General features: G+C 45.6%; 1 protein-coding gene across 3 annotated transcripts in view; it reads left to right on the forward strand.

Moving 5' to 3' along the window:
* Window positions 1-24,998, forward strand: part of RFX4 (regulatory factor X4) — a 134,099-nt gene that overhangs the window by 91,884 nt on the left and 17,217 nt on the right. For 2 of the 3 annotated variants that reach the window (XM_088025673.1, XM_088025674.1), the window contains 7 exons: window positions 582-682; window positions 2,721-2,779; window positions 4,551-4,695; window positions 7,133-7,227; window positions 7,654-7,771; window positions 18,699-18,818; window positions 19,158-19,319. In XM_088025673.1, coding sequence (XP_087881799.1) covers window positions 582-682; window positions 2,721-2,779; window positions 4,551-4,695; window positions 7,133-7,227; window positions 7,654-7,771; window positions 18,699-18,818; window positions 19,158-19,319 — 800 coding nt within the window. Of the gene's footprint in view, window positions 1-581; window positions 683-2,720; window positions 2,780-4,550; window positions 4,696-7,132; window positions 7,228-7,653; window positions 7,772-18,698; window positions 18,819-19,133; window positions 19,320-24,998 lie in introns of all 3 variants that reach the window. The other variant, XM_088025672.1, reaches the window with a different exon arrangement.

A 24,998-nucleotide genomic window follows, 5' to 3' on the forward strand; every position in this document is an offset into this window, starting at 1 on the left:
GGGGCTGAGGTCCCTGTGGTGTCAAGCCGATGGAGGACCCAGCCCATGGTGTTCACAGGGAGAGCCTGAAAGTGATGCCCGGGGTCCTCCTGCTTCCCATCTCATGCTGCAACCTGCCATCCCCTCACCCTTCACCCCCTGCCCCCAAACAGCCCTCGGCTCTCCAAAAACAGGGTACGGTTTCAGGGTCAGGGCTGTGTGTCGGTGCTTCCCAGGTCCTGCCAAGCGGCCGGGGGCAGCGGGGGCAAGCCGGAGCCAGGCTGGGTGGGCGGGCGCTGGGGCAAGAGTGGCAGCACAGGGGTGCTGTCGGGCCCACGGCCCTCCGTCTGCATCCCTCACGCAGGCTCGTGCGGAAGCAGGACACGTGGCGTTTTGCTCAGAGTCAGGGCGCCACGTCCCCCCCGTGACCAGCGTAGGCACCAGAGCACATTCCCTCTGGGCCCTGCTCAGCCCACCAGCCCAGCCAGCCCCTGAAGTCACTGCGCTGAGTGATACTGGGGCGGCCAAAACATGATTCCAGGACAACCCAACCCCGTCGGGCAACGCACGCGGCACTTAAAATGGATCATTTCTCCTTCCAGCTTAACTCAGGTGATCCGAAAGTTTGCCAAGCAGCTGGATGAGTGGCTAAAAGTGGCTCTCCATGACCTCCCAGAAAACTTGCGAAACATTAAGTTTGAATGTAAGTACAGAGGTGGGGAGCTGAGGGGAAGGGAGGGCGACATTTTAGTGCTGAACAATTTCACATAGGTTGTTCATAAAATAATAATAATAACTTTCACTTACTGTTTGCAAAGCACCAGGTATTAAGCCTAGCGCTTTTCATGCACGAACTTCCTCAGTCCTCCCAAAAGGTGTGTTACAGGTGGTGCACTTCTCCTTTTATGGAAAATGAAAGAGGCTTAGAGGGGGTTAGTAACAGAGGCAGGATTTGCTCCCAGGTCTGTCTGTCGACGCCAAAGTGTCTGCTCATCACCACTATCTCGTCCCATTTAATCCTCACGCCACCTCTGTGATGTAGGGTGCGGTATCCCTACCCTGCAGATGAGGCTCCAAGAGGCAGAGAAACTTACCCAAAGCCACACAGCCACCCAGCTGGTAAGAAGGGGCCAGAAGTCAAACTCAAATCTGTCCGACCCCAAAACTCTGGGATTTCCCTGAAGCCCCTGCCCCCCAAAAAGGTGGTAACAGGAGACAGAAAATGGCTTCAGGGCTTCACATATTCGATTCTCTGCCTAACGAGAAAGCCAAATTAATATTTCTCCTACGGGGATTAGGACTGTGATTTTTTTTTTTTTTTCTTTTCTGCTAAGCATCACCAGCCACTCTCCCCCATTAGTTTTGCCTGAGAAAACTGGTCCTATTTCTCTGTCTTGGTGTTTCTGGACTTGTGGGAAGACGCACGTGCTACTACACCAAGATGAAATGATTTTAAGCCAAAGTTTTAAGATATAGGTTTCTTAAAGCAGCATTTGAATCCAGCTTGCCATTCTTGCCCAGGGTGGGGGGAAGTGGCGGCAGGGAAAATGAAGGGGATCAAATTACCCTCTCTGGGCAGGCACAGGGAGCCCTTTCAGACGCGCTCCAAGGCTGAGGCCGCCTGCAGCGCCCAGCACCTACTGATAAAGCCCGCTTTATTTCACGGCTCTCAGTTCTTTTCTTTTCATGAGCACTAAATTCCACATCACAAAGTTAAAGAAAAAGTAATTAAGGAGAAGGATTAACGATTGATCGGTCTGGAAAATTAGAAGTTCATCTGTGCCCCCACCCCCCCATTTCTCCACCCCACGCCCTATTTTTCAAACCAAGCTGGCTCTGAGTACAAATTAGAATAATCCCAGGGAAATTTCTGCTTCTTGACCAGTTCAGAAATTAATGAGAAGAATGCCCTGCACCCGTTTTAATTATGCTGACAAAACAAACCTGTTGAAAGTTGGCAGCAAGGAGGTCTGTTGGACCTTCCACCTGTCGGGGCCTGCGGGAACCCCTCTCCCAGGGAACCTCGGGGGCACTTTGAGAACAGGCCAGGAGTGGAAACACCACTCCAGACAACTCTGCAATCGTGGAGACCTGGGGCTGGCACATGGCTTGTCTGCTTGGTCTTGAAATCTTCAGATTTAAGATCATCCCACTTCGAACCATCAGCCTGTTAAATGACTGTAGTAAACAGGATCAGCAAAACACACCAACAGGTCATGGAGATCATTTGATAAAAATGGCAGATTATGAATGCAAAGCCGCATTCAAAGTGCAGCCCAGGGTTCCATCCTAAAAGCAGCCCCTCACACCACACACCGCTGAGGCTCAATCAAGTTTCCCTATTAGATATACTATTTTAAAGGGCCTTCTTCAAAGCTTCCACTTGATTCCAGCAATTATTTATGGGGAGAAGTGATTGAGCTTGCAATTAGCGAAATGAAAGACAAGTAAATAATTGCTTTTATTCACGGTTGATTGACACCACAATTTCTCACACCTGCCAGTATGGCATGCGGGTGACTTTGAAATATGTACCCCAAATATCGCCATTTTAGGAAATAGTTGTCCACACAGGAGAACAAAGAATCAAATGCAGGGTTTTGCCAGCGGGTGCATAAAATGGGGTTGGACAGTGAAACGTATTTAGGCAAATAAGCTGCTTTTTGAAATCTGCCCCTGGAAAATCCAAGGTAGGACCATACGGCATGCAAATACTTCAGACTAACTCTTCCTTCTTGCAGTGTCGAGAAGGTTTTCCCAAATTCTGAGACGGCAAACATCCCTGAATCATCTTTGCCAGGTGTGTATCCTGTGTTATGTTTTCTAACTCCTTTGAAGTCATTGCCCATGAGGGGCAAATGCACAGAACAGCTCCCCAGAGATCCACTGGGGGTGTGGCTGTTTGATAGTTTAATACAGTATAAGAGGTGTTTGATATACTCTTACTGGTACCTTTAATTTCTACTGATAAAGAATAACATTAAGCAATCACGAAAATATTTTCGACTAGCATACAAAATAATTTCTGACGTCAGTCACCCCTTCACCTTTCAGATATGTTCTGGTGCGCAAGTTTGCGTTTCCCTTGAGTAGATTGGGTTTTCTCGGCCACTGCTGACATGTGGGGCTGGATCATTCTTTGCTCTCGGGAGTTGTTTGGTGCAGTGCAAAGATTTAGTAGCATCCCTGGCCTCTACCTGCATGCCAGTACCCAGATGCCTAGCAGCACCCCACCCCCAGGTACCACCTTGATTTTGACCATCAAGAATGTCTCCAGACATGACCAAATGTAGCCTGGGGACCCAGTGTCACACAACACCCCCCCCTTGTGAGTCACAGAAATAAATGATTCAAACATAAATAGGATGATTTGTTTGTTGTGTATGTATCATCCAGAAGAGTTCAAAGCCACACAGTATGTTAAATATTTATCCACTTTTGTTTATTTTCTCCAGATTTTTGTTCTTTTTAGCACAAAAGTCACATATGCTTACTATAAAAAAATTCAGCAGTAACAAAAATGTGTACAGTGAAAGGTGGACTATCTCCCTATAACTCTCGATGGCATAAAGCTTTGTATTTCTCTTAAGTTTGCACCTTAAGGAAGGGAATCTAAGTCTATTAAGGCAGCCAGTTAACATTCATTAGAATATTAATGATCTTAAAGCAGAAGGAGCAAACTGGTGGCTACCAGTCAAATCTGGCCCTCAGATGGGTGGGGTTATTTTGTTTGACTTGCATGTGTTCAGAAATTGTTTTTACTTGGTAGTTAACAGTTGAACCTGGGAGATGTCAGCTAAACAGCCCCAGAACCACATTTCCCAGGGCAGGAATCAAGTGGATGGGCTGAGCTCCTCTCCAGCAGGCACTGTCCACCTTGTCAGCCCCACTTCCTCTTACGTTTGGCTGGCCTCCCTCACTCCTGTCTGCCACCTGCCTGCCTTCTTTGTGTGGGGTTTGCCACCTCTCCCTCATACTGTGGGTTCTGGGTCGGTGCTGGTTATTCAAGGTCAAGGTTGGAGGAAGGGGTTTTTAGAGTGACCTGAAGGAAACCTCCAGGCCAGGCACTGTATTCTAAAAATACAGAACTACACCCCCACACATCTCACCGTTCCTGCCCTGCCTCTGGCATAAATGGCAAAGTGGGTGATTTGGAGGATTTGGAAACCAGAGGTACACCCTTCATATTGTTTCTCAGACGCTAAAGACACGTGGGTTATTAAGCACAGAGCTCCCATCCCGCAAGCTTATATCGGAATGCTGACAGGTCTCTGGGCTTCATCCCATTGTTCCCCAGGGCTCAAGACCAAAGGGGCTGGGAACAGCAGGGTTTGGTCTAGCCTCGGCCACCCTGGAGTAATTTTTTATAGGCCTCAAGAGAGCCACAAGAGAAAAGACTGTATGGGTCTTCTGAGTTATGGACTCATCTGCTGATTTCCTGAAATGGAGTTTTCCTGAATTTCAGAGTAGTTTGCAAAATACCAGATGCAGATTCATTAAAAAGAAAATAATGTGCATGGGTTTTAACCTAACAACCCTCAAGCTAATGAGTTGATGGGCTTGGATTACAGGCATCTCGGACAGTGATCCACAGTGCAGACATCACATTCCAAATGCTGGAAGACTGGAGGAACGTGGACCTCAACAGCATCACCAAGCAAACCCTCTACACCATGGAAGACTCCCGTGATGAGCACCGGAAACTCATCATCCAGTGTAAGATGTTCCACCAAGCATTCTGTCCTTTCTGTTTTTGTTTTTAAAAGAAAGAAAGAAAGAAAAAGTATCTTGGTAAATATTTAAGTGGCATTCTCACCCTGTCCTTCCCCCTACGATCCCTTCCCTCTTATTGTTCCTGACGGGAAGGCTGATTGATTTAAAAGGACATGTGTCAACATTCCTGGGGGAAAGGGAGCCTGATGCAGTTGGGCAGCACACAATGTCATGCAAAAGGCCCCAGTTGTGACTCTCAATGCCAGGCAAATTCCCATAGGTAGCATAAAAAAATGAGAACAAAAGTGTGTTGCCCATCTGAGTGTACGTCAGCCTGGAGTCTGCTGGATACGCTGCCCGTTTTCCAGTGGAGGGTCACATGAATCAGCCCACCTCTCGGCAGGTGAACCTTTCCATCGCATTAAATGTTTGAGAGGGGTATGGATGGTGGTGTACTTCTGTGAGCATGTGTTCATGTCCCTGTGGACAAAGACTGCAGGAATACTGCTCCAGCTGTTGTCTGGATGAGGTCAGGTTGGGTGTTCTTAGCAGTAGAGGACGTGAGGGGGCCAGAGAACACCACCACCGTCAGCACACCTCTGCTGTTCCTCACGCGCCCACCGCAGCCTGCTGCCCCCAGCCTCCCACACCCAGCGGCCCTGGATGGGGGTCTCCTGGCCACTTCCTCACTTTGCTCAGCCTTCTTTTCTCATGCCTGCGGGGGTGGGGGTGGGGAGGGGTGCAGGAGTGCGGAAACGGGGAGCTGCAGGTGGCGGGGGGGGGGGGGGGGGGAAGGAATGGGGCCCGGGACAGCGGGGAGAGCGGGTCCAGTGCGGCGCTGGGGAGGCAAGCGTTGGCTCAGGCTGGCTTTGAAACCCGCCTCTGCTATTCACCAGCGGCGGGACCTTCGGAAAGTCACTGTCTCTGAGCGCCTCCGCCCCCTCATTTGTAAAACGGGGAGTACTAACAGTACCTGCCTCCTTGGGTGGTTCATCTGTTCACTCACCCAGCACTGGAGAACCCGCTGTCCCGTTCTCGAGGTTGCTGTAGGGTTAGACTGGAGTGTCCGCGCAAAGCAGTGAGGAAGGTGCCTGGCGCAGCAAGAACCCAGTAGGTGTTAACCGGAAGCACCCTCTTGGCCACTTCCGTCACCACCTTCACTGACCGAAGCACAACAGCGCCGACGCACGGGACCCACCGTGCCATCAAGAGGAAAGCGCCCCAGAGAGAGGTCAGAGACGTGGCCTCCAGTGTCTGCTCTGGCACTCACTCACCCTCTGACTTTGAGGGGGACCCTGAATCTCATTGAGACACAGCTTCCCCTCTGTAAAAGGACACCGATATCGACTCATGGACGTTCAAAGCCCCTTCTCATTCTAACCTGTTCTGAGCTCCGGGCGGCGGCTGGTGTCTTATCGCAGTCATCACCTCGGGAACCCGGAGCACCTCGGCTAGGCCTGTGGAATAGGAGACCAGAGACTGCTCGGACAAATGAAAACTAAAAAAAAAAAGGTGTGGATCTGGAAGTGTAGTTTGGTTTACGGAGCTCCACGTGCAAAAAACACAAAAATGGTCATGGAAAGAGATGTTTCAAACTGGAGATCACCCCAGCAAGGTTTCTTTTTTCTGTGGTGCTTCGTGAATTCCATAGCCCGTCCGGACTCGGTTATTTGACGTGCAGCTGAAGACAGGCTATAAAGTGGTACGATTATTCCCCTTTTCCTAATGCGGAAACTAAGGGCACGGAGATTGTTTCCTTCACGCTATGAACATTTATTAAGCATCGGCTGCGTACTCAGCCCTGAGAGGCTGGTTGGGCGACTTGCCCACCACAGTTGTGGTTTAGAAGCATTGAACTATCAAACGTGCCTGCCACGGGGCAGACAGCAAGGGAGCGGCACTGCCTGGGTCTGGGTCCGCGCGTGCAAGCAAGCACGTCCTGGATAGCAGCTGCCTACGGGGAAGGCCCCAGCTAAGAAAGACCCCCGGCAGAGAACTGGCCGGGGAGACACGTCCTGCAACTGTAACACAGCATTAGCAGCGAAGGGGACATACGGGATAATAAAGCGTTAGGGAAGCTCGGAGGACGAGTGATCAGTTCTGCCGGCGAGGGGCCTGCGGAGGGGAAAAAGGATTTCACGAGAGGGATCATGTCAGCTGGGCCACAGGGAACCAGAGAGTCCGAGCAGAGGGGACTGCCTGAGAAAGTAGGGCGTGTTGAGGGCATATGGCAATTTAACATGGGAGCCAGGCTCTCAGGTGCTCAGAGGCTGGGAAGATGAGCCTGGAAAGGTAAGTCGGGGCATATTTTCTAAAGCCTGACTGCTCTGTTAAGACTGGAGTTCTGTTTCATTCAGTTTCATTTCTTTGTTTTTTTAAGATGTATCTCTGTGTAGACACAGCTGCAGTGATGTGGGGGGGGCTCTCCTTTGTTTGACAGTGTACCAGGAGTTTGACCACCTCCTGGAAGACCAGTCTCCCATCGAGTCCTACATCGAGTGGCTAGACACCATGGTGGACCGGTGTGTTGTGAAGGTTGGTAAGCCAGAGCGGAAGGAGCAGCCCCGGTACTGCAACCCGCCACTCACCTTCGTGGCACTTGGGAGATACAGAGCCCACCCTGAGCTATCTGAATGTTCCTCAGCAGCCACGGAGCCCTGGGGTTCTGAGGAGAGGCTTGGGCCCCCTCCGGAGGTGGGGGTTGCAGGAGGCAGGACCATGAGTCTCCTTCCCCTGACTCAGCTAGGTCAGCATCTCTTTTATCTGCTGTGTGCATTGGGTCTTGACATAAGATTTCGTTCTTTAAAGCATATTTTTTGCTGGAAGAAACAGCAAGTCAAAAACCATTGTTCTATAGCATTGAACTTGGAGACCCATTAAACCTTCCTAGTGTTTTTCAGGGAGACCGTAATAAATGAAAGGTTACGTTGACCACTGTTAAAGCTGTTCACTTTCTTGTAGGTGGCTGCCAAGAGACAAGGGTCCCTGAAGAAAGTGGCCCAGCAGTTCCTCTTGATGTGGTCCTGTTTTGGCACAAGGGTGATCCGGGACATGACCTTGCATAGTGCCCCCAGCTTCGGTAAGGCTGCCCCAGCCCTCCCCATATCCAAACACTTCCTCTCTGGACTTTGTGCTTGAACGCCACCTCTCTAGACTCAGCCTTGATCTCACTTGCTGTCCCTGAACCCACAAGGACATCACCCTGAAACTTACCTGTTCTGGAAAGAGTCAGCATTGTCAGGACTTTCAGGGAGAAAGATGGCATTGTGTGCTAATGTATGCGAATCTGAAAATGGAGGTTCTCACTCAGCTAGTATTATTGGAGTTTAGAGAGGACTAAAAGCAGTGGGTGCGCTCCCCTTTGGCCAGGTGTCCCCAGTGAATGCTGCTTCCAGGGACTATTTTGCAGAATTCCATAGTGTGGACTTCCCAAGACTGGGAACTAGAAAAGCCTCTGAGTTGGAATATTTCCATATGGCTCGACTGATGCTCCAGTAGTGGGGAGAGTGTCTAAAGGTTTCTTTAACACTGTGCCCCAATTGGATCCCTAGAACTTTTATGTTCATTTTTCCCTTGCTTTTATTGACCCGTTGGGTGCTCCTCACCTCCCTCCCCAAGTGCACACCTCCTCCTTCCAGAGTAACGCAACTTGGAGTCTCTGCCCAGGGGCGCTTACGTTCATCCACAGGCGGGAACCGAACCACCGACTTAGGGTGAATGCTGTGCTACCTTGTGGGACACGGTTTACCCCTTTTCACTGGAAAGAATGGAGTATGCATCGAGTCCAGGTCATCATTAGCAAAGTGAGGAGAAACCCTAAGGCATCATCCAGACATCCGAAATCTCCAAACACTTTGGCCTCAAATTTCGAGGCATTTCAGCAAAGGGCTGTTGGTAGCTTTTCTAGGTAATTGCTTCAGTTCACTATTTTACTTTGCAAGGAGAGATGTGGTTTCATTTCTCATTACCTCCAATTAAGCCAGTCGGCTCTGGGTTTCACTCTGGGTTTAATTTGACACTCTTCCATCCAGCTTTTTTATGGTCTTGTCACCATTTTCCAGTTGTGCTATACAACGAAGCGAGTATGTGGTAAAACAAAGGCGGCACTATTTTTTCTAAACAGCTCTGTCCATGAAAGACTGTGTTTCCCCACTTGGAGGAGTGTTTTGTTGTGGGTTTCTTTAATCTCGGCACTGGGACGCTCTCTGCACCGGCCTGCATCGTGGCTACAGATGAAGGTTCTCTTTGAGCTGTGTACGGAAATGCTCCAGTGGCTCCTACCTGGGCAGTGCCATCAGGCATGGCGTTTTGATGGCTTCCGGCTCAGCACAGTTAGTGTTAGCACATGTCACCTCTGGTTCTGGGAAAACCATTCACGCATAGCTGCCTTCAGTCCAGCCAATGGCTGAAACATTTTTGCAATCCGTTCATTGCTTCAAAATCAAAGAATCCACAATATCACACCCAACTATACGGACCCACATCCACAAAGCAAGCATCTTTTTTTGCTCTATCCCTTATTCTTCAGTGTGCTGATTCTTAAACTGATTATGTAGATTATTGAGGCCTCTTCATTAGACAGGGAAAGTAATTCACTTGGCAGTATTCTTTGGAATTCATTTGTTTTTACTAAGTTAACAATATGATAAAGGAGGTCAGGACAGTAGGACAGTTAGGGTTCTATGAAGGGGTTGCATTTGTTACCAAGAAAATTTTCCTTGAAATGTATTCCTTTCTTTTTTGAACCATGCACTGTTTTAGAATATACCGGAAACGCGGGCAAATGGCAGCAATGGTCACAAGTCTCTTAGAAAAGGCAAGGAGATGTTCACCCGATTTCCCGTTGACAGATTTCCCAACCCGAAGCAGGCTGAAATGATACCTGTTTCCAAGTGCATTTAGCACACTGTCTGCCGTGGTCCTGCTCATCCGACTTTATTGTTGAGTTCTGCAGCTTAGGGTGACAGGCAAGTTGAAAGAATCCGCGGCAGACAAAAGCCCAGCTCCCCCTTTCTGCCTGTATATGTCAAAGACACAGTTGGTGGTTGTGTTTGGGTCATGTGTGCCCTGTATAAAAACAGCTAATTAGGAAAAAGAGCCCTCTGTTCGCCGGCCTCCTCCCCCAACGGCAGGGGCCAGCTCTATCTGTCTTGTAATTCGCACGATCCTTGCCGCTGGGAATGGTGCAGGCTGGCCGCCATGTGAGGGTGGGACCGTCACAGCGATCCCGGGGGGTCTCTGCCACCTCTGCCCAGAACGGCCTCTTTCAAAGGTAGTTGACTCCTTTCTTCTCCTTAATTCCTTTTCACTCTTTTCTTCCTAATTCCTTCTCCCTGAAAGAGCCTATGCTGTGAACTGAAGTAGCCAGACATTCTTTCTTTGCCATGGGCAGCAGTTTCTGGTAAAATCAGCCAGCAAAGGTAGGCTGGCAGGCGATGAACTTTGAGTCCTAACGGGGCTGAGGAAAATAGAGTCTCTACTTTTGAAACGCACACACACACACCACGTATTTTCCGCCAACTGCTGTGATTTCCGTTCAGAGGACACCTAGATCCCAGGTCAGTGCAGGTGCCTGTACCCTTTTACTCTGGGTTTTCACCACATGCCCCCGATTTCACTTGTAGGAACATCTGGAGGCAACCGTAGTTCTGGAAGTACTTCGGCATCAAATGGTTGGAAAACCACCCTGGGTTTGCCCACCAAGGGGGGAGGATTGCTCATGGCCCAAGTTTTCACCTGCTCATGCACTTGTTTTTCTGGCTTAGTGTTGTAGCTCACCAGCTCTGGGAGAGCCGAGGAGGCCATGCGGGAGCAGCCCCATCAGGGACCTGCTCCCACACCAGGTGGCAGTGACCAAGCCTTCCAGACTGCTTCTGCAGGAGTAGGTGACCAGGCCTGGCTCTCTTACCCAGAACCTGCCAAACGTTGCACACGTCAGCCAGGCCCCCGCCAAGCACTAGGAGGCAGGAATTGCTTTTCCTGTATTCAGGAGGAGGCAGACTCAAGAGGGGAGGGGGCTTGCCCTTGGATGCGCCACAGACTGTGCTGAGCCCCCTAGGATCTTTTCCATGCTACAGCCCCTGTTCTTGCTGCAAAGCCACCACCTCGTCTAGCTTTCTTCAGTTGAATACTACTCATAAAAACAAGGTAACATTTATGGAGGGCCTAGTATGCACAAGGCACAATATTGGGCTCATCCTCATTTAATTCTTGCAACAACCTGTGAGGTCTGAGGTAGAACATGAAGCAAAGGCAGGACGATGCTGCTCATTATAACAAATACTTAGAAGGCACGTACTACCATTCAATCTGTACATTAACTCTTGGAGGCAGATAACAACAGGTGGAAAAGGAGCTTGGAGAATTTTCTTGCCCAAGATCAGTATGGCAAGGGAACAGAGGTCTGTTTCAAAATCAGATTGGCCTGACCACAAGACCCATGTTTCTTCAGTTTCCACAACTCAGACAAACACCCCCGGCTCAGATGCAGAGCACCAAAAGGCGAGACAAATTTTTTAATCCTCACTGATGGATTTTTAAAAATCCATATTGATAAATTTAAAATTTTTTTGAAGCTATGAGAGAGCAGATCATCATGAGTAATAAGGGATGCCAGAAATGATATCTTTCAAGTGTTGAGAATAAAGAACTGTCAACCCTTATTCAAGAGTGAGGGCAAAGTAAAGACCTGTTCGGTTCTACGAAGAATTGAGAGAATGTGGCCCCATAGAATATCACTTAAAAAGCACTTAAAGGCTGCATTTCAGCAAGAAGAAAAATAAAGGTCTGGGATACAAGAAACAACCATGTTCTAGTTATTGTTGCTGTGTAACAAATTACCCCAAGGCTTAGGGGCATAAAACCGTGCTTTCATTATGCATGTGGATTCTGTGGGTCAGGAATTTGAACATGACACAGCAGGGATGGCTTGTCTCTGATCTATGATGTCTGGAACCTCAGATGGAAATACTCAAGGACAGTGGTGCTTCGACAGCTGGAGGCTGGAATCGTCTGGAGGCTTCTTCCCTCCTGTGTCTGTGCTTGGGTTTGGATGACTTGAAGACAGGACTGCTGTGATAGGATGCCTTCTGTGGGCACTCCCATGTGGCATGGCAGCCTCTGAACAGTTAAACTTCTCACATGGTGGCTCACTGTTCCGGGGGGAAGTCACATTGCCTTTTATGACCCAATCCCAGAAGTTAAAGTGTCACCTCCCCCCCTACTCTGTTGGTCAAAGTAGTCACAAGCCTACCAAGTTTGAAGGGGGAGCATAGACACCCAATTCTCCAAGGAAGGAATGTCAAACAACTTGGGGGCCCTGTTTTAAGATGAGAGAAATTCTTAGATTTGTAAACAAATTTAATTACTGATTATAATTTAAAAAATAATTTTTGCATGTTTAAAAAAGGTAAAGCAAGTTCTAGGCTATAATATAACATGTGGTGATGGGAAGAGAATCTTCAAGGACTGGTTAAAGCATGCTAAGGTTTTTGTCTCAGAATGTTAAATAATTTTAGACTTCATTGAAAAAAATATAGTTTGGATTTAATATATAGGATATATGTTAAAAAATGAAGAGATCGTCACTAAATCATCATAATTTACCAAGGAAAATGGAAAATTTGGAAAGAGATGGCAAGATAAAAGAAGCATAGAAAAAGGGTGGTAAACAAAAAACATAAAATAGGACGCTAGAAATAAGATCAAGTAACAATCACAGTAGATGTAAAAGTCTCTTCCTTCCGAAAACATCAGGCATAAATGTTTTTACAGGCAACTTTTACTAAACTTTTAAGAAACATAAAATCCTTAGTTAATGAAAATGAACATGAAAATTGATGTTTCAGGCAATAAAAACAAAAGGTAAGTTCTACAACTCATGTAGCTAATATTACCTCAATTTCAAAATCTTGGAAGAATGGTAGAGGAAAAGAAAATTCTGACCCAACCACACATAAATATAGATGAAACCTTCTAAATAAAAATACTAGCAGAACAAATCCAGCAGCAAAATTTTTAAAATCATGATTAATAAGGTTTGCGGCAAGAATTCAAGTATGATTCAAAGTCAGAAAAATTACTAATTGACACACTATTAACAGATTAAATGAGAAAAATCATATGATCATCTCTATAGATATAGAGGGAAAAAAGGATTTAATATAATTCAGCTCTCAGGTATGATTTAAAAAAAAAACTCTTAGCAAACTAGGAATAGAGGGGAATTTACTTAATATGTTTAAAGGGCAACCAAAACTCTTCAGTGAATATCATACTAACTGGTGAAACTTTAGGAAATTTTCCCATTCAAATCATGAAGACAAGAAGGCCTTTTAACACTGTTTCTAATAGATATTGACTGGAAGTCCTAGCCAATGCAATAAGAAAAGGAAATCTAAGAATTGAAAAGGAAAACACAAAACTGCCTTTTGTTACAGATGTCATGATGGCTGACAAAAGACAATCTACAAGTTAATAGAACAAATAAGAATTCAACCAGATTATTCAATTCAGTTTTTTAAAAACATCATTGGTATTCTTAGCACTAACCAGAATCTAATTAGAAAATATGATTGAGTGTGTATATAAAGTATATACTAACATATATTAGGTATATATCATAGTATATATAAATACACGCATATACCATTTGAGAGAGCAAAAGAAACTAAAAAATACCTATAAAATTCTAATAAAAATTGTTTGAAGATCTTCAAGGAGAAAATCTCCTGTTCATGTTTGGAAAGAGTCAACATCAAGGAGATCTTTCTATCAATTAATACACAAATTCAATTAAATTCTAGTCTAATTCTTAATTTTTTCCCTTTGATTTTGACAATCTGATGTTAAAATTCATGTGGAAAAGCAAAAGGCCAAGAATAGTAAAGACATTTTGAAGGTGAAGAAGAAAAAGATGTAGGGTCTGGCTTGCCTGATATTCATATTTGTTATGGAATAAGACAGTGTGGGTTTGTAACATGGTTAGATGGATAGAGCAATGAAACAGAACAGGGGTGAGCAAGAGAGACGGATACGAAACTTGTCTTCCCCTAATCAGATCCTTGCTCCCTTGTCTATTAAACAAGAGGATTGTATATATGACACAGATGGCATTAAAAATCAGTGGATTAGACAAATTTCTTCTAGACAAGCATTTTAGGGTAAAAAAGAAAATTAGACCCCTTGTCTACAACTTCTGAAAGGAAACATCTAAATGGGGAGAAAAAAAAAAACCTTAAACCTTTTGGAAGAAAATAAGGATTGATATCTTTATGATCTTGAAGTGGTAAATTATTTATTTAAAAAGGCACAAAAAAAGACCAATCATAAAGAAAATATCGCAAAAATGACTACATTTGGATTTCAAACTTGAGTTTATTAAGCACACCATAAACAAAGTTAAAAGATAAAAGCCACAGAAAAGAACATATTTTGCAGTGCATATAACAAACAAACTGAATATATAATAAACTCCTCTAAATAAATTGTTTAAATAGCCCAAAAGAAATTCATATACCCCAATATTATTCAAATACCCCAACAGAAAAATGAGCAAAGTATATGAATAGGTGATTCACAGAAGGGGAAATTCAAATGGAAAGATATGCATCTTTCTAGTAATTAAAGTAATGCAAATTATAAAGACAATAAAATAATATTTCACACCCTTCAGACTGGCAAATATTATATTTCATAGACTGTCAGTAGGAATGTAAAAAATTTTGGTGAGCAATTGGACACTAGCTCATAAGACTAAAGATGCAGGCACTCTTGGACCCAGCAGACACAAGAAAACAGGTACAGAAAATATTCATTAGAGTCAGTTTCCAATAGTGGAAAGTTATAAACAACCTAAATTCCATCACCAGGAGAATGGATAAATAAATTGTGGTATATTCAGACAGTGGCCATCCGACTGGAGCTGCATGATATGCGTCCATGTGGATAGACTGTCAAAAGCAAGTTGCAGACTGCTCTGCAAAGTATGATGCCATTTACATCAAGTGTGAAAACAGAAAACAACACCATACATTATTTATGGATACATAATTATATGTAGTAAGAGTAGAACAAATAAAAATACCAAATTCAAGTCAGCGATTAGCTCAGGGGACAAGCACCAGGAGGCAGAGAATTACAATTAAGGAAGAGAACACAGAGGCTTCATCTTTATCTTCAATTAAAAAACAAATCTGATTCAAACATAGTAAAATATTAAGTTGCTGTAAAGCCAGGAATTGAGTACACTGCCGTTCATTTTAAAATTCTGTGTACTTTTCTATATATTTGAAATTGTTCATAAGAAAAGAGAAATGCTTTGATTCTAAGAAATGTGATCAACTATGTTAACACGTAGCGACAGCAACAAAAATCTCCTTTGTCTGTGTCCTGATACCTTTTTCCATAACAGGCTCAGATGCCGATTCTGTGACTTTAGGCAAGTTGTTTAAACACTCTGAGCCTTCATTTCCCCATATATTAGTTGAAGATAATAATAATGCCAGTCTCACAGTGTTGCCGGAAAGAGAGGTTAGCACAGTGCAGATGGTACACAGGGCTTGTGCATTTGTTTGGTTGATCTAACAAATAGTCATTGAGCCTCTACTCTGTGCCTGCCACTGTTGTAGACACTGGGTACGGAGAACAGTGGGGAAAAAAAAACAGATAAACATCTGCATTTATGGAGCTTGTAGTCTAGTGTAGGGAGGCATGTGATACAGACAAGTTATAAAGTATAGGGAACGGTGTTAAGTACTAGGGAGAGAAATAAAGCAGGGGATGTTAGCTGTAAATGCCTCTCTCCTGTCAGTGTCTCTGTCTTTGATGTTTCTGTCTTCCTCCCTTCATTCTGCCCCCCTCTTTCCCTCTCTCAGTCTTTCTGTATCCCCTTTTTCACTTTGTCCTCTTCTCCTTGCATTGTTCCCGTGGCCATGACCCTCCCCCGCCTCCCAGCACTGAACTGTTTGTTGCCCAATTATCTTAACGACTGACTTTTGCTCTGGAGGACCCTGTAGCTTTTGTGGACTCAGGGACTGAGCTTTAAGTTCTTTTGTACTGAAAGCACTTGGCACAATAGTAGGCAGGTAGCAGTAGCTCTACAAACTCTTCAAAAGGTGATTCAAAATTATAGACCAGTTGGGTAACTGATCAGAGCCATTAAGGAAGAGAGCTTGAAGCCCCGAATCAACACTTGCCCCAGAGTACTGGCCTCCAAGCCCAGATCTGATGTTTCTAACTGGGCAGTCTTGGGCAAATTTCTTCACCTCGTCAGATCTCTGTTTCCTTGTCTATAAAAGAGAAGGGTGTATAGATGATTTCCAAGGCATCTGCCTGTGATAAAACTACTAAACCCATTTTCATTATCTAGAGTTTTCCATTCTAATTTATTGTTCCTCAGTGTGTTTCTTTCTATCCTTACTGACCTAGAGCAACATTGCAGCAAATATTTTTTTCATTTTGAAGACGCTTTCAAGTATTTGATGCTATCTTTTGACCTCTTTGGTTGTATGAGCAAAACCGTCATATTATGATATAATATCCTATTCAGGAGCAAAAGGGACTTTACAGATAACAAGTAGTTACCATTCATTAAACAACTAGTGTGTCCTTTTCCTCATTATGGTTAGTACTTCTGTAACCAAAACAAGGGGTTGTACTGTCTTCCCTTTTAGAGAGCTGTGTTGCATAATGATTGAAGAACAACTCCAGAATCCGAGAGTCTTGGGTTCAAGTCCCATTTCTGCCAGTTATTAGTTGTGTGACATTGGACACTTCACCTCTCTAAATCTCAGTGTCCTCCTTTGCAAAAGGAGAGTATCACTCATATCCTATAGTTGTGATGAGGATTAAGTGTGATAATAATTCCGCACATTTATACGGGTCTATACAGATAATGAATCTGCCACAGAGCAAGGGCTCAAGAAATGGCTGGTTTTGTTTTTAACATTTACTAGGAGTAACTCATCCAGTGTCTAAGTTACTAAGTGGCAGAGCTGGATCTCAACCTGGGCAGATTGATCCAGCGCCCATGCAATTACCCACAATGCTGTACCTCCTCAGTGGTTCACGGGACCCATTTTGGGGAAGTGGATGGAAAGTTGAGCTTTGGAGACTGCATCTCACCGTGATTTAGCACAAGCTGACCCTTTCTGAATTTCAAATGGACACACCACCCCGGGGATGAAGGAAGAATGTGGAGGAAGTATAGGACGGGGTCCTGGCCTTGAGGTTTGTGGATACCAGGACTGGAGGTTGTGGCAGGCTCTGAAGAGAGGGGGATAGGAGTTGGTGTGTGTGACCCACTGGGCATCCACTGGCCTCAGAGTTAAGCTGAGGACTTTCTTCTATAGCCTTCTATAGAAGGTTGTGTATGTGTGTCTGTGTGTATGTGCAGAAGCCAGGTACGCTTAAAAAGCAGATTGATAAATTCCACCAAGAAGATGGAATTAAAAAGAAGAGTGATGAATTCCACCAAGGAGGTGTCATCCACTTACCCCCAGATGGCCCCCATCACCTTATTTCTTACAAGTATCGTGCACTAACCAGTTATACAACTGGAGCTATAGCCCCAGCGCCCCATTCTTGAGACTTGAAAAGGCATAGCTCCCAACTCAAAGGGCCCTTCTGGGACCTAGTCTTTGCTTTTCCTATCTGTGCTGTGAGCAGACTGAACCGGATGGTCTGTAGGGGACTGGGAACAGATTTTGGAGCCAGACCAAATTGAGGCAAATCCCTACATACTGCTAATGGAGAGACTCCTTTCCTGCTCCCTAAGGGAGGACAGTACCACCTATCCCAGTCTGTGGTGGGGAGCAGACATGTGTTAAGGGCTTAGTAGAGTTTGGGCACATGGTAAGCGTGACGACGATGATGACTATGACTAGGACAGTGATAAAGGTCATGGTGGTGATGATGGAGTCACAGTATAAGTAATACCAGAGAGTCTTCCAGGTTCTCTAAAAAAGCAAACTAGAGGGAAATGGGAAGAGGAGGTCAGCTGTACATAGGTGGGTGAGAAGTTTGGACATTTCATGGGAAGCAGAATAGCTACATGGAGATGTCCCCTTGGGAGCTGGAAGCATGGGACCGGAGACAAAGGTTTGGCCCCTCTGGCTCTGGCATTCCTGAGGCTTGATTAGAGCAGACATTAATCGAGTCCCTTCCACATGTGGATCATCCGACTGGCCATGGTGGCAGCACGACATGCAAGAAAAGATGGTCTTGAAATAATGTGTTATAATAGGAATATAAGGACTTACCTTATGGGGTGGTTGTAGAAATTAAATGAGAGACTATAAAACTTTAAACACAGAGACTGGCACTTTGGAAAAATCTTTGGAGAGGATTGTTTACATCCCTTTTTATGAAACAATCTACTCTTAAGAATTTGAGAATACCATATATTTTCAATCTAATACCTTTTCTAAGAACCATGTGTTAAACAGAGGTCTCAGAAACATTTAAGGAAATAATTCAGTTGTTGCAAATTTTAATTTTCAGTTCTGCTCCCAGGATTGTCAGGTACATCGGTATAGGGAACTAGAAGGCAAAATCCCTGCCATGGACATCCTTAAAGTCCAATCGGGGAAATAAAACATAACTTGTGGAAGAGATAAAAATGAAAGACACCATGTCAGTAACATGGTGAACACAGTGAGTCATGCTCAGATGAAGATGAGGCCAGTGGGTCTGTGAGGGCTTAGCTGGCTCAATGGCATTTGGATAGATGGCTCAGTGGGTGCCATTTTTGATGAGCCAGACTGAGCAAGGAAAAGACTCACTTGCTACAAAGTGTTAGTGACACTTACCTTATGTCAAGCACTAGGCTAGGCTGAGGATACAGCAAAGAGGAGCAACTTTTGACCATGCAGAGATGATAATGGAGTGGGGGAATGAGAGACTTGAACAGAGCAGTGGAGCCCAAGGTAATGTGGATGATTGAGCAGGTGGAGGGGCGTACATGAGCTGCCATGACTTACCTTTCTGTTTGGGTCTTCTCTTACCAGGGTCTTTTCACTTAATTCACTTGATGTTTGATGACTACGTGCTCTACCTGTTAGAATCCCTACACTGTCAGGAGCGGGCCAATGAGCTCATGCGAGCCATGAAGGGAGAAGGAAGCACTGGTAAGCTGGCATTTCACTGGGAATTGCTCTACTTGGCAATTTGATTTGTACCCTTACTTCCATGCTCTGTGTTTCTTTAGCTCTGTCTTCCAAAGAATTTAGTTGTAGTGGGCAGGCCAAGTGGTATGAAACCAGTGATGTCTTTTTCTTCTTTAGAGTGGGCACACATGTGTATGGAATTGCCTTGCACGCCATGATGGTGGTGCAAAATCATCAAAGGGCTTGAAGCAGAAGGGTGACATGACACAGATGAGAAAGAATATTTCCATTTTTAAAGTCCTTTAAAGACAACTTGCCTTGACCTTTGGCTCTGAGGACCCACCCTTTCTTTACCCATAGCAGAAGTCCGAGAAGAGATTGTCTTGACAGAGGCCACCCCGCCAACCCCTTCCCCGGTGCCATCGTTTTCACCAGCAAAATCTGCCACGTCCGTGGAAGTGCCACCTCCGTCCTCCCCCGTCAGCCACCCATCCCCTGAGTACACGGGCCTCAGCACCACAGGTAATGAAAGGTCCCCCTGGAGGCTTTGAGTGCGGAGTTGGTATTTAAAGCAAGAGCTTTCTGGAAAAACATTCTTCCCCTCAACCCCCCAAAACAATGCCAAGTATTTGCCTGGATTTACAGATGCCTTGCAGTTACTCATTTATTCGTATGTACATATTCTTCATGCTTCTGTTTTCAAGTTGGCAGACTGAGTACATGATAATCACCACCCCCCCCCCAACTAAGCCACTGAAATGATGAGAATGATATAAGACATAAATTAGTACACAGCCATTCTTTCTTGAAAACGAGAAAGGGAGCTCTCTGTGAACCAGAAGTTGAGAGGCATCTCTGGAAAGTGGGGCAGCCAGGAAGCCATATGCTAAGACATGGCAACCGTGTCGAGGCGGGGGCGGTAAGCAAGGTACAGGCTGATGCTCTGGGGTTCCCAGGGAAGCGGAGACTCCCTCTGGTGGGAGGCACCGAGGAAGACCTCACAAAGGAGTGGATCTTCATTTTAATGGAGGACGGTGGAGCAGAAGGGCCTTCTAGACAGAGGGCGGTGTGAAGAGATGCACAGGGGTGGGGACGTGTGGGGCCTTCTCAGGGCATGGGGAAACTTTGTCTGAAATGTAGGAGGTCTGTGGAGGGATCTTGTGAGGCTGGCGTCACATCCTGAAGGATCTTGAATGCCAAGACACGGTCTAGAAATGGAGAAGAAGAGGTGATACAAGGATAATAATAACTAGTTGCTACGGTCCCGCTTCCCCGGGGAACCCTGCAAGGTTGTGGAGGAGAAGTGGAGGGTAAGAAAGCTTAAATCCCTTGTTCCGGGCACCACAGTCACTCAGCCATTCAACGAATGTCCTTAAGACATTGCTCATGAGACTCGTGGAAATGAGATTGTGTAGGTGGAATATTCAACAAGTGTTAGCTAATATGTGATAACACATTGTGTGTGTGTGCGTGCGTGCGCATGCCTCTAGAGCAGCTCACGTGGTTGCTGTGGGGATCAGATGAGGTAAGAGAGGCCAAAGTGCTTTGCTAACAGTGAGTATGATCCAGACAGAAGGGCTTACTGTGACTAATGCCTAGAAGGTGAGGGCTACGGCCGATGCTACAGGGGCCAGAGGAAGCAGCAGTCCCCTCCCTTCCCACCTGAACTCTGGCAGGCAGGAGGGAAGCTTGCAGGAGAGAGGGGACATGTGAAGGCGGCCTTAGAAGCCGACAAGTAACTAACAGGAGAGGAATGGAAGGCAGACATGACCTCCTGCTAGATGGGCCCTGGGTGGTGCTAGGCCAGCGGAATGACCAGTCCTTGTGGAGTGGAGGGCTCCTAAGACTGTGATAATCCATTCATCCTCTTTCCTTCCAAACCTGCTCAACTATGCTCCCAGTCACCCAACCCCAAATCTGGGAGTCAGCTTCAAATCTTTCTCCTTAGCTCCTGTATTATTAGGATAGGCTAAGCTACTGTAACAGATCTCAAATGTATGGAGTTAACACAGGAGAAACCAATTTCAGGCTTGCAGACAGTCCTGGAAGGGGGTCTAGGTCAGAGAGGGGGCTCTTTTTAATGCAACTATTTGGAAACACTTGGTCTTTCAAGATTAGGTTGCACCATACCCCAGGGCAGTGGTTCTCAAAGTGCAGTCCGTGGACCGGCAGTCTCAGCATCTCCTGGGAACGTGTTAGAAATGCTCGTCATCAGGTCCCATCACAGACCTTCTGAATCAGAAACTCTAGGGGCGAGGCCTAGAGGTTTGGTCAACATGCCTCCAGGTGCTTCTGATACACACTAGCTCGAGGCCCACTGCCTTTGGGCTTCGTCAAGTCTGCAACCAGCGGACAGAAATAGAAGGTGGGTGTGGAGGGGCGCCTGGGTGGCTCAGATGGTTAAGCGTCTGCCTTCGGCTCAGGTCATGATCCCAGGGTCCTGGGATCGAGTCCCGCACTGGGCTCCCTGCTAGGCGGGGAGCCTGCTTCTCCCTCTGCCTCTCTCGCTCTCTCTGACTCTCATGAATAAATAAATAAAACATTTAAAAAAAATCTATAAGTTCCCCTTCCTCTTAAAAAAAAAAAAAAAAAGGTGGGTGTGGAGAGGAAAGCCCATTTTCTCAAAGGCCCTGGCCTGAGGGTGGTGCCAGGTCCCTTTCACTTAAATCCCCCGAAGCGAGGACTCAGTCACATGGCCTCATGTAACTGCAGAGAGCAGGTGGGAAATGAAGGGTAATTTGACGGACCCATTTCTTCCCATCCCACCACTGCTGTGTGTCCGGGACTTCCCCACCTCTCCTGGACACCCAGCGGCCTCTCAAGCTGCTGACCTGCCTCCACTCTTGTCTGTCTACTTTCTCAAGGCCCACCGAGCTGGTTTCCCTGAAGCTGTGCCTCCTCAAAGTGCAGGGGCCGAGTCCACCACCTCGCACTCAAGCCTGTGAGCAAGCTCCTTCTCCAAATCGCTGCTCACACTGCTCCCCCTCCGGGGCTCCCCTCCTTCCCCCTCTGCCTGAAGAAATCCTACTCTGTTCTTCGTTTCCCTCACCCTGCGGGTTCGAATTTTCCTCCAGACCCTCACAGCATGCTTGGGCTTACTTATATCCGAGTTCTGCTTAGAATAGAATTGTTTTCAGAATAGACTAGGGACTAAATTGCATGTTTTTGAAGACCAAATAAATAGGGTGAGATTGCCCTATTATGATGTTTTTTACCCATTCGTTCACTTACACGTCCACCCATTTATCTATCCATTTATCCAATAAATAATTTCTCCAGTGGCTTCTATGTACTAAACACTTGAGGTCCTTGCTTCCTGTGAGTTTATCATTTAGAGGTTCGGGTTCTGATAAGCAGGCTGGCAGTCACAGATAATGTGAGGAGTGCTAAGCTGGGCTGATTTGGGGAGAAGGGAATAGAGGAGCACAAAAGGAGGCTGTGTATCTGGAGGGTCTGGGAAGGCTGAATAATGTGAGAGAAGGTAGTCTTGGCAGAGGGAGTAAGTATTAGTACAAAGACCTGGAGGCAAGAGAGAGCATGGCATTTTCAGAGAAGATACAGTATATATCCTAGGAATCTTTGATTAATTCCTTCCCTCAAGTTTCCTTTCTCTCGAGAACTAGTGCTACTCAGAGAGGGAATGAGCAGGTGCTTAAGAGCCTATAATATGCCTGACCTCTCTGCACTTGGCCAGGGGCGGAAACTTGCCTGCTGGTGAACTCAGCGGTCCTTTGTCAGGGACTGCTAAGGAGACCAGATTCTTCAGAGTACTGAGAAGTAGGGTGGTCAGTAATTGGCATTAGATGGAGCTTTGATTTCACGTTGGGTACGCAGCTGGAAAGCGCCCTCCTCTTCTGTGGAAATTTACATTTTGGCATCACATATCTGTTTACATGGATGCACCTGGAATGGTGTTTTGTTTCCACTTTGAGGAGGAAGAACATGACCCCCCCACACACACCCAACCCTCCCATTTTCCCTCCGTCGTGGGCTCTTGTCATTCCTGCTTAGGAGGCTTGGGAAGGAAAGCCGTACGGGAAAGAACCACCTTAGTCACTGTGAATGAAATGGGAAGAGAACTTGAGCCCTGTTCACAGCTCTTCAGCCGCTCAGGGGTCCTCCCCAGGCCGGAGCATGGGGCAGCGATCCCCAGTCTTTCGCCTCAGTCGGGAAGGAACCAGGAGGGTAAGAAGGGCTCTCAGCCTCACCCCCATCCCCCTGGGAGACACACGCGAGCCAGTCGGGGGTAACATCCTCACTGCGAAAAGAAACGGAAATTATGCAAATCAAACAGTCGTGCATTGTGGAGCAGAAGCGGTTTGGGTGAGAACTTTCCTGCAGCGTAGCAGCTTGTCCAGCAAGGAGACTGTAAGGGAAGAAGGGGACGGGAGGGCTGTGAAGTCAGGATGTCTAAAACCTCTTTATGATTCTCGTCCAGCTAGTGAGTCTGCCTGGCTTTCCTCACAGCACTGTGGAGGCCTCAAGGTGTGGCAGGTGTGATAGTCAAACCCACAGGAATATCATAAATGTGTTCAGAGATTTCTGTGCAATGTGTTCAAGAGTCATAAAAGTAGCTTCTTAGAAATACAAATGTGAAACAGGTTCTCTTCAGATGATCGTAACCTTTGAAGATTTTGGCACATTCCTGCTTTGTTCTCAGACATCTCCAGGGGGCATTAAAAATGTCATCCTAGATAAAACTATGTGTAATATTTTTCTCAAGTACCACTTTTGAAATACTCCATTGCTAAATTGGACTGGATCTTGGCATGCATGTGGGTCATGGTCTTGGAGGAGACATAATTTCCTAACAACATCTATGGTTTTATAGATACTGCATTATAAAGCACATGTATCCCTGATATATCCTAATATCCCAAGATATTAGGAAATATACTATGATAGGTTTCTTAAATTGGGGGATTTATGCAAATATTTCATTGACCAATGTTGTGAATTGGAAAACAATTATTGTGTATCTTATAAAATCCATTTGCCATGTTTCTTTTTTTAAAAAGTTAACTCAACATATGGTCTTCATGCCCAGTTAATTTTTATTTCCGTCTTAAAATTACTGGCAGATTTATATACCATGACTTTCCAAAAAGTATCTGAAGTGGTTAACAATTAAAAAAAAGAAAAAAAGCAAATTTTTAAAAAGGACCCAAACCAGAAAGCAAGAAGTGGGGAAAATTAAACAAAATAAAACCACCCCTGCTAAAAACAGTTTATTAATATATTAAATGAAATTTTATGTGACCTAGTTATTTTGCTGGGTCTCTAGAATGCTCTGAATATCATCCCTCAGGTGATACAGGTATTATCAAGTTCAAGTTAGAGTCAAGGCCAATCAGGTGTCTGCAACTCTTCCACATATCAATGTCTCACTTTTGATGGACACTTCCCCATTTTTCAGCTGTGAAAAAGAGAACAGTATTATGTCTGCTTGGTGAGCACAAAGAGAAAATTAATTCATTGCACATAATCTTTTGGCATCCTTTGGTACAAGCTCTAGTGAATACAAAGTCCTTTATTATAGCTAATGAGTTATGACTTACTAGGAAAACAGCCACTCTGCTTATCTATGGCTCTGTCTCGTTCTATGCCCATACCTACATGTATTTCTAAATATGTTTTCTTAGGACTGTTTTCATTAATTGTTTTTAAAGGCATGGAGGGGGGTGTGGAAGAAAGTGAAAGGAAAGGAATATTGGGCACCTAAAATGGAACCTGATACTGGCTGATTTTGTTTGGGCATGTTCAAGTCTATGGGGAGGCCATGATAAGTTACTGGGTAAAGGATTCCATTTCAACAGATTTCCACGAGGTAAAATCTAGCCCACTTATCCGTTTTCTTCCCTAACTTTGTGAGCTTGGCCCAGCAAAGGTCAGAAACCTTCATTTTCGTTAAGAAAAACTGGCTTTTCTCCTCCTCAGGAGCATGGCAGGTGGTGCCAAACTGACTGGCCCACTTAACATGACATTGGGCTGCAATTCTTCAATGTCATTTAACGCAAACTGTATAGCTCCTGCTCTGTCCCTGTGAGGCCTCGGAAGGGCGCGAAGACCTGGTTTATGATGTCATTTGAAGTAGTCCCTCCTTTAGCAATGACAATAAAAGTTAACTATTAAACTCATGTTTTTACCTTCCCACTATGGGTTCCCTGCACCACAAAACCGGCAAATTAAATCACTGAGATG

Source organism: Eumetopias jubatus, unplaced genomic scaffold (genome assembly GCF_037043125.1).
Source record: "Eumetopias jubatus isolate StellerSeaLion01/CBP00866 unplaced genomic scaffold, mEumJub1_p1.0 scaffold_8, whole genome shotgun sequence".
In the NCBI taxonomy this organism is placed as follows: domain Eukaryota; kingdom Metazoa; phylum Chordata; class Mammalia; order Carnivora; family Otariidae; genus Eumetopias; species Eumetopias jubatus.